The sequence below is a fragment of the Tribolium castaneum genome, chromosome 4 (genome assembly GCF_031307605.1).
Source record: "Tribolium castaneum strain GA2 chromosome 4, icTriCast1.1, whole genome shotgun sequence".
NCBI classification, from domain to species: Eukaryota; Metazoa; Arthropoda; class Insecta; order Coleoptera; family Tenebrionidae; genus Tribolium; species Tribolium castaneum.
The window spans coordinates 20,478,604-20,488,463 of record NC_087397.1 but is presented as its reverse complement, the minus strand read 5'-3'; the positions used below and the strand labels follow the sequence as shown (position 1 = coordinate 20,488,463).

At 31.6% G+C, this 9,860-nt stretch overlaps 1 protein-coding gene across 1 annotated transcript in view; it reads right to left on the bottom strand.

The window, feature by feature from the left end:
- Nucleotides 1–9,432: 9,432 nt before the first annotated feature.
- Brr2 (Brr2 U5 snRNP complex subunit) overlaps nt 9,433–9,860 on the bottom strand; it is a 29,207-nt gene continuing 28,779 nt past the window's right edge. The window contains exon 11 of the mRNA XM_965461.4: nt 9,433–9,763. Within this exon, the coding sequence (XP_970554.1) occupies nt 9,524–9,763 (240 nt within the window). The 3' untranslated portion in view covers nt 9,433–9,523. The remainder of the gene's footprint in view (nt 9,764–9,860) is intronic.

Below are 9,860 nucleotides of genomic sequence, written 5' to 3'. Positions count from 1 at the left end.
TCAAGTTTTACTCAGGCACTTTATACCTCTTAGAAGAGAGAGAAAAAATATGAAATAAAAATACAGGGTGTCTCAGCTAAGACTTTCGGGCTTAATATTTCAGTTATTTGTCAACGGATTGTTATGAAATTTAGAACGCACATATTTTCAAAAAAATTATCTCAAGTTAAAAAATGATATTTTAAAACACATTTCTTTTATTTAAAATTAAGCCAAATTACCGTTGGATCATTAAACCCCGAAAAATAAAATTAACCAAATCGCTCGGCTGATCCAAGAAAAAAATTAAATTTTGTTGTTAAAAACTTAATCCAAATTTTGATAGTATTTGGGCAATCACTTTTGAAACAATTGATGAAGCATTTCTATGCGGCATTTTGTGTAATACTGAAAAAAACTGTCAAAAATGTGCGCGCTGTCAGAAAAGTAAAATTATTTTAATTTGGTGAAATTACTTTAAAAACCAACAGTGGCTGAAATTTCTGTGTTGTTGAAAAAGGAATCAATATTCGACTATGGGAAGTGTCGTTGGACTTTTTGTGAAATATTATTTATGAAATTTAAAGTTCAAAGAATCGTTAATAATTTGAAGGCACAGGAAAAGTACCTGAACTAAATCGCGTGAGGACAATATTGAAGCAATAGTTGGGGCTGCAATTCAAGCTTTTGAAGAAAATCCCATCAGCAGTGTACAAAACATTTCCAAAGTCCTGAGTGTCAAGTGTCTAGAATTTTTCAGTTGTTCAGTCTTTTAGTCCTTTTTGAAAGAATTAAAGCATCCAGTACCAAAAGTAAGTCAATATTGTTTTTTAACTTTGTATGGGTGAGAGATAATTGTAAAATGTCCCTTACCTGACAGTTACGTTTCTGCGAGTAGGATTGACCAAAATTTAATGGTAGTGCTCATTTGTCTCATAGAGATCCACGCTTTTGCATTTGTACCCACGTTTAACAGTTTGTTTCTAATTTTTCTCGCGAAACAGACGTCTTCCAGGAACGAGTTTTTTCTGACAGCATTTTTCACTGACGATAATTTTTTTATTATAAGTCTTAAAAGGCTTAACATTTTGAAAAGGCATGTAAAAATTACGTTTTTCAAACTTGAGTTTTTGCATTAATTGGATTTTAATCTTTATCTTCTAAAATAGTTGCATTTTAAATTTCATAAAAATCCGTTGAGAAATATCTGAGATATCAGGCTCGAAAGTCTTAGCTGAGACACCCTGTATTCCGCTGCACTGTATATTCAATTTCGCTAGGGGAAATTTTTTCCTATTAATTTATTTGTCCAATAAAAAAGAAAAAATCCGTTTGACCATAAAGTCACATTGGCTGTTTTTTACATCAATGGATCGAAAAGGCGAAACAAAATTCTTCTGCAAAAATTTGACTTGAAAAAAATGGTTAGAATTTGATTAAAAGCCATTTTGATATTATTCAACGGGAATTTCAGTCTAATTTATGAGGGACAAGATTGAGTAGTAATACATCTCCACCACAAAAGGAGTCACTAACTTACCCCAATAACAGTAATGACTGCAGAAATTTTACAACTATAGCGGCACAGTCCCATCGGGCGGTTTTAAAGCCAGGACCGGAATAAGCACAGTAACCTGTTTTTATAAAAAAATTACATCAGATGTTCAAATTAATGACCATTTTGGTCTAAGACCAAACGAATTCTTCGCGTTTAAAATTCCCATGAACCATTGCCGCACGGTTTTCTATTTGCAGTAAACAGCTAAAAAAATGGGAATCCGGGCCTGAACAATTTTTACCAGCTGCCTCAACCTTCAGACCCAACAATGATCGCGTGCTAATTTTACGACAAATGCAATAAATTTTTGAAAACCACCACTCTGATGGAGACCTTTTGTGGAAGTGATTTACAATTCTACCAAAATTCATGGGAAAAATGCTGCCCCAATATGATATATATATATATATATATATATATATATATATATATATATATATATATATATATATATATATATATATAAAAAGGTGTAAAGTGCCTGAGTGTTAAACTTGACTAACCCTGTATAATAAACTACTTTTTGTAATTTGCCGCCAGTTTGATGCTTTAAAAGGCATCTTAAAGCACGCAACGTAATCAAGTGCGATATCTTAATAGTTATTATTTGACGGAATATTCTACGAAAATTTTTGTCTATTTCATAAATTTCAGGGGGCGTTTATGCAAGATTAACTTCATTATCATCCATACTCTTGTTGTTTTGTCAAAATTTAGTTAAGAAAAAAATTTGAAATCAATTTTTCACATTCAAAATTGAGATAATACCAATCGTTACAAAAATCCCTAAGTCGACTAAAATTACAATTTTTGTTTGAAAACAGCAAAAAGGGGGCAAATTACAAAAAATTGTATAACAAAACTCGTTTCATAAAACCTTGAAGCACCGATTCTTTCAAAAAAACTGTTCGTGTTTTAAAGCAAGTCTTATGAAACTTGTTTTTAATATACTATTTTATGTGCTTTTATATTTAGTTAAAGACAGATAAAAATAATGACATTTTTTGCCGCTGGCTGTGACGCTGTAAGCAACTAAAAAAAACGGTTTAATTAATAGCCGTTTCTGTTCAAACGAACAGATGCCTTTTATTTTCAATAGATTTGTTTTACGTAAATGTACCTAATTGGTGTGGATACATATTTTTAACTTTAAACCACACAGCTCGAGTATTTTGCGCGAGACATAATCGCAATTGTTAAGACCAAAAAAAAAACCTACAACATCTATTTTGAATTTCCTCTAATTTGTATTTTGTGATATTATCTAAACAGGGATAGTGTAAGATTAAGCAATATTTTATAAATGATATAACTAATTCCCACTTATTTTAAATTTAACCTTAATGGGTTCTGTGGGAACTCCCAAAGTATTTTTTTATCTTATTTGTCTATTAGGAATCCGATCGTGGGGGGTTCAAAATACATGTTCCAAATATGGTTGCGGGAGAAGGATGAAAAACTCAGTGTGGAAAAAAAATGGGTGAGTGCGGCCTAAAATCCCCATTTTGTAAATTTGTCGCAAGACAAAGAAGGTTCTCATCTTATGGGAATCTAATAACCACTCAAATTCAGATTTTTTGGTATCAACTGATAGCTCTCATAATAAGGAATAATTCGTATCATTGTGCCAACTCTGTAACTTTTGAAATAAAGGCGGAATTGAAGATTGAAAAATTAAAAACGGCAAATGCAAATTGCATTGGTAAGAGTGCGATATGAGAAAAATTGGGTGGTATAGTCCGTCTATCTTTCGCTGAATTTTATGGTGCAATAGAGGTAATTAACTTTTTAGGCTGTAAAGAAACCCCAGCCCCTCAATTGTAAGTGTATTGTAAACTACCGGCGCGTGCAATGGGACAAGATTCCAGGGTCGTATTCGGCATGGAATGTTTGGGAGTCCTTAAATCATCAAAGCTAGTTGTAAGCGTAATAAGCTTAACGCCGTGGTGGGCGCAATAAGATTTGGGACCTATTGAGATAAAGAAAGCATTTCCTGATTCGCAGGCAAAAGGGTCGGTTTGGTGACGCTTAGCGTATTTAGCTAATCACATCCTTAATGATGAGATAAGAATTCGGGCCAGTGTGTTTTATCCGTTTAAATGCGAAAACGAAGTTCTCGCGTTTAATTAAGCAGATAAAACACATGTTAATTGCGCTGTTAACAAAGTGTAAAAGTTAACAACGCGAATGGACCAACCAGATTGCTTCATTCTGGTCATGTAATCAGTTAATCACGCATTTAATTACAGTTTAAATTAATGACGCTTCTATAAACCAACCCTAAATAAATATTTATAATTTTATTATAAAAACTGTCGTCTTTTTTAATTCTTTTAATCCCTAACACTGATAAATTATTCAAACGCGTTTGCGACATGGTATTTCTGTTGTATGTTTAATACGTTTTAATGCCAAAAAACTTCTCTCTACCGAAGCTGATGTTGGGGGAAGGGACAAAATATTAAACAAAAAGTTCATATGATTCCGAAACTTCATTAATAATATCATTTTTTAAAATGAATTCTACCGTATCTTTTACGTTTGATGAGTTGCCAAAAATTGTTATATCGGAATATAAAACTTGCAATTCTCTTTTTAATTTTTCGTTATTAAAAATGTTTTTGTAAATACTAATTAATTTGTTAAATTGTCTTTCTGGAAATCTTTTATCAAATTCAGAGAACTTATTGTGATCAATTAATCCCAAAAAAGCAAGGGAAGACATATCTTTAAATCGAGTTTCAATTTGGTTTATGAGCAAATCTGAAATTAAAACAAAGACGTTTTTTATTTATCAAAATATCGTTGTCATCATTTAGCTCAGATTTACGCCGTTTTGAACGTGGGGGAAGTACATCTGAAATTTTTTCAACATCAAAATATATGTTTAAAAAATAATTATCTTGATGTCGAAATTTTCTTAAAGAAGACAAAAGCGAATTGATTCTTTCATTACAATACTTTATATCGGATAATTTAGTTTGAATTATCACAAAAACAGGATCAATATAAGCAAATATGAAATTGAAAATGTAAAGCAAAAACATGAAGTCAAAATCGGTTAAAAATTTTTTAAATCCCACAGATTCTCTTACAGAAATATCATCCCATTCGTTTAAATTTTCCATAATGTTATCAAAAACTTCAATTAACGGGATTCTATGGTCAAACAAAGTTTTTACAATGCGCGATTTAAAATTCCAGCGAGTGTCCGAGTTACTAGGTAATCTTTTTTTACAAATTTGGTCAAGAAGATTGGTGCGTTTCGTCGATTTTGTGAAAAAAGCCAAAAATCCCGATACATTAGAAATAATTAAAATTCTACATTCTTTAATACTTTTACAGGAATCTTGCAATACTAAATTCATTTTATGTGCATAACAATGTGTAAACTTTTCTTTGAATTCCGTTAAGTTCTCCTAACATAACATCGTATGTTTGGCCAATTGATTTTTTTTCAGTAATAAAATTTAAAAAATTATGAATTAATACATTAAAAATGTCATTGGCAGCTCGACCTTCACTAACATTAAAAAAACCGAGAAACCGCTCTAATAATCTGCCATCGTGAACAAACCGAAAAATAACAGACATTTGTGAAAAACAACGAATATCCGTTGTTTCATCTATTTCCCACGAAAAACACGTTGCACTATTTATTTCTTTGTGTATTGTTTGAAGTACAATTTTGGCTACAGAATCAATTAATTCATTTTGTATGATTTTGGATAATCCCGTAAAAACAGAAGACGGATCTATAAACTTAGAAAAATTTTCATCTAAAGTCGCCTTTCCTTGGTTATCCGAATTTATTGTTTCGTCATTACCTCGAAACGCCAGTTCTTGTGTCGACAAAAATATAATCATATTTATTAAATGTTTGACCATTTTTCGATTTTTTTACTGTTTCGTTATGTTTATTTATGAATTCTCGTAGTGCACTATCCAAAGCATTTACGATATTTTGTTTTCCGAATAGTTTAAATTTTAAGGCCGAATGGGTATGGTCCTTAGAAATTTCGTGTTTCAATAATGCGCGATGAACTTCTTTTAAATTGTCATAACCGCTTGAATTATATGGAGTTTCAGTTTCCGAAAAAAGTAAGCAATACAAGCAAAACAATTTATTCCTATTTTCGCTTCCTGTCAACCAAAGGTATTTGTCATATTTCTTTGAATAATATCCTTCATGGCCGGTCGTGGAATGGGCAAATTTTTTATAAAAACTTTGTCATCGTAAGATAATGTACTAAATTTATTAGTTAATATGTGAACAACTAGATCATTTGTACTAAACCTTTCTTGGTATTCCATTTTAAAAGAGCAAAAGTGAATAAATTAAAAAAAAGTGCCTACCAGGTACCACTCAAAAACTACACACATGCACAAGCAATCATGCACTAAGAAAAATCGTTAAAAATTAAACCTAAACATTTTTTGATAGTCAAAACAATTCCCGAGTCAACTCGAGTATTGCAGTCTTCGTACATTGGTTACCTCCTATCTCCCCCACCGGACGTCTGGGATGGCTGGCCGATATATGCTGATGTCAACCGCGTTTTTTAATTTTATTGATAAAGAACGAAGTCATTAAGACAGTGCACCATAAAAATTATTAACAGACTAGACACTAGAATTTAATATTCAATTATTTTTTCTTTTAGCGGTAAGGTATTAGGTGCACTATATTTTAAATATATTTGAAAAAAACACCATAACTGTACATATTTAAAAAAGGAAAAATTGGAATGTCACGCCTTATAGTTTTTTCCTTTTAGAAACACAAACTTTCAGTTTAGCTCTCGAACCAAGTAATAAATTAGTTAAAATTTCAGAAGCCATTAATTTCTTGAACGCAAAAGATTTATTTAAAAAATTCATTACTTTGAATAAAATTCGTTATGTTGACAGAAATTTACCTGTTTAAAGACAGTCACAAATAGATATAGAAGGTACACAATGTTTTGTCTGAAATTAAAATGTAAAAAACCCAAAAACGACATCATCAAAAAGGAGCGCAATCAATTCGAAAGCGAACCCATGTGGTGGCTCGGCCGGAGCGAACTCGGCCGTCGAATCCGAAAGCAGGGACCGTGGCGCGTGGATTATTTCGTACACCAATCGCTTCATTTAATAGATTATACTGGATTGACAGAACGAGTGAAACATTTTAAATTGTATTAAATACAAAATGTATTCACCTATAGTGCTTCAGAAAAAAATATTTTCCTTCAAAAATATTAACTAAAAAATATTTTCCGTACCTACTTCTTCATTATTTGGTACGGCCGGACCGGCCCTGCCGTCCCAGACGAGTCACTGTTTATCGGAAATTTCAGTGTAATTTATGAGAGACAAGATTGAGTAGTAATAAATCTCCGCTACAAAAGGACCCACTACCTACTCCAATAACAGTAATGACTGCAGAAAATTTACAACTAGCAGCACGGTCTCATCGGGCGGTTTTAAAGCCAGGACCGGAATAAGCACACTAACGTGTTAAAAATGTTTTTATTAAAATATTACATCAGATGTTTAAATTGATGACTATTTTGGTTTAAGCACAAACGAATTCTTCGTTTACAATTCGCATGAACCCTTGCCGCAGGATTTAAAGATTAACATTCCATTTGCAATAAACAGGTAAAATAAATGGGAATCCAGGCCTGAAAAATTCCTACCAGCTGCCTCAATCTTCAGACCCAACAATGATCGCGTGCAAATTTTACGACAAATGCAATAAATTTTTGAAAACCACCATCCTGATAGAGACCTTTTGTGGAAGTGATTTACAATTCTACCAAAATTCATGGGAAAAAAGCTGCCCCAATGTCAAAACTTAAATTAAAAATCAACAACATATTTTTTCGAAAATTTAATTAGGGACATTGATGCACTACCTCAAAATACACCTATAGACAAAAAATCGTTGACATTAGACTATAGTTAGCTAAGCGAAAGTGAAAAAACACACCATACAAGTAAACATTAAAAAATTGGTCAAAACGTTCTTCTATACAATAAAATCATATAAGATTTTTTTTAGAATTTTAGATACATTATAAAGAGGTATAACGTGCCTGAGTGTAAAACTTGATTCACCCGGTATAGGGACTACGAAATACAGATCGATGTAGAACAAGATTCTCCCTCATCTAATAGAATAAAAATTGGGACCTCCTGTTTGAAAAAAAAGTTATGGGTACCTGAAATTGCTCAAACTTAATTTTGGGGCTTGTTAACTTTATTATATTATTATAAGCCCTCTTCTTTAATTATCCAAATATGATTTCGAAATGTCTAAAACTAAGCGAATTACCGATTTTCCGAGTGACATGTGCAAATCTAAAAATTTTCAAAAATTCCTAAATATCTCGAAAATGGTTAAACTTAGGTATAAGAAAAGCTAATAAAACTCCTTTAAAAAAATAACTCAACTAATCCAAAAACGCAGTGGAAAACATAGCTTTCTATTTAATATAAAAAAGTTATTAGCGACTTCCGGCATACCCGGAAGTGCTGACATATTGAACTCAATAAAAACGTATAACGTATTATGAGTAAGTACCAACTTTCAGATAAATATCTTTATTAGAACTTTCAATACTTCTAATGTGGGGTTTAGACGGAAAACATTGTATGTTGTGTCACTTTTAATAAATAGAAAATTAACACTGTTTACTAGAATTTTCCATTATCATGTCGTAGTGCCAGACTTTTTATTTATTTATTTTTAATTATTTTATTTGTTGCCTTTTTTATTTTTTTCAACTACTTTATACTAACTCAAATTTGCTACAACACTTTCTATTAAATATAACACTTTATCACAAAGGATTTAACTTTAAAAGTACCTATCTTTTCTTATACACATGTTTTAGCCCTTGAAATTGATTGGTAGGTCATTGAGTGAAGCCGTTCCTACAAAAATTATTAAATTAGGAATTACATCTAGTCAAATTAAGTTCTTTTTTAAAATAATAGTTATTTATGTAACAAGTCCGCAAAATAGTTTTAGCGAACGAATCGGATTAAGGACCAGGCGACGAACAAACTTTAAACAACTCTAAAACAACAAAATTGTAAAATTCTTTAGATTTCCAATGCACCTTCATCATAAGTGCAGTCGATCGATACTCATAGCAACTACTGATTTATTGAAACATCAATAATTATTTTGCCAAATAATAAATAAATTAGAGTCCGCAAAGTGTTGCTATGACCACTTGTCCTTTAAAATGATATTTTGGGGAGTCAAAGCATTTCCCAAATAACGATTTTAGGGAGCATGTATCAAAACCTTTTTTTATTGTAGTTATTTGCATTTCAGTGTTATTGTAAACTGCCGATGTTTCATCACAAGCGGTAGTGGCGCAAAATATTGTAAAAAAAAGAACCGTATGTAACAAAGAACAAGAAAAAAAACATTATATTTAACAATAATTTTCTAGCTTCAATGTTGGAGCGTCTCCAAATTAAGAAAAGGGTTGTGACGTTCAATAAAATATAGGCCACACTTTATAAAAAGGTCAAAGATTATATTTTTGAACAGAATTTCCTGGATCGATCGTAGTTCCATCCTTCCTACCTCCTATTTCCTATAACTTCCTATCAATTGTCGAATGAGTTTCCTAAAGAATGCCTTTCAGAAAAAACACTATGCAGAGTAGGTACAACGGAAAAAGGACTGTTTTAGTTAATTTTGAAGCATTTTCCAGTTTTTTTCATTCCTCCAAGCATTAGCTGTTAGATGTTCCCTGATAACGATACCATAACTTTCAATAACCAACTAATAAGTTGGACATTTTGATGGGATTTAGTGAAAAGGTTGGTATGTATAATTTTAAGGAGTTTATGGATGTTAAATGGTAATCAGAAAATGAACGCAATCGGTGTTTACATAAAATTTCAGAAAAACATACTTTTTATTGTACGAATCTTAAATAACAAAATAAGTTTACCTATTCTCAACTAAATATTTCTCGTTCACTCTGACTCACTTTCACTGCTTTCAAAATCACCAACATCTATTGAAAATTTATATTCTTGATCGCAACCCAAATACGCATCACTCATAAAATATAAAGTGTAATTATGGTGTCCTGGACTAGGGGCAACAAAATCCAACTTGACTCTAGCTTTTTGTTGAAGAGTAAGGCGTTTAATGGAGAGCAAGGAATTGGTTTTCGGATCACCAATAACAACCCACCATCCTTCTTCACGTTTCTAAAAATTGCAAAAAATAAAATAATTAATATTAATTAATAATTAATTAAAAGGGTAACTTAACATAAACAACATAATTAATTCGGGGACGTAGCAG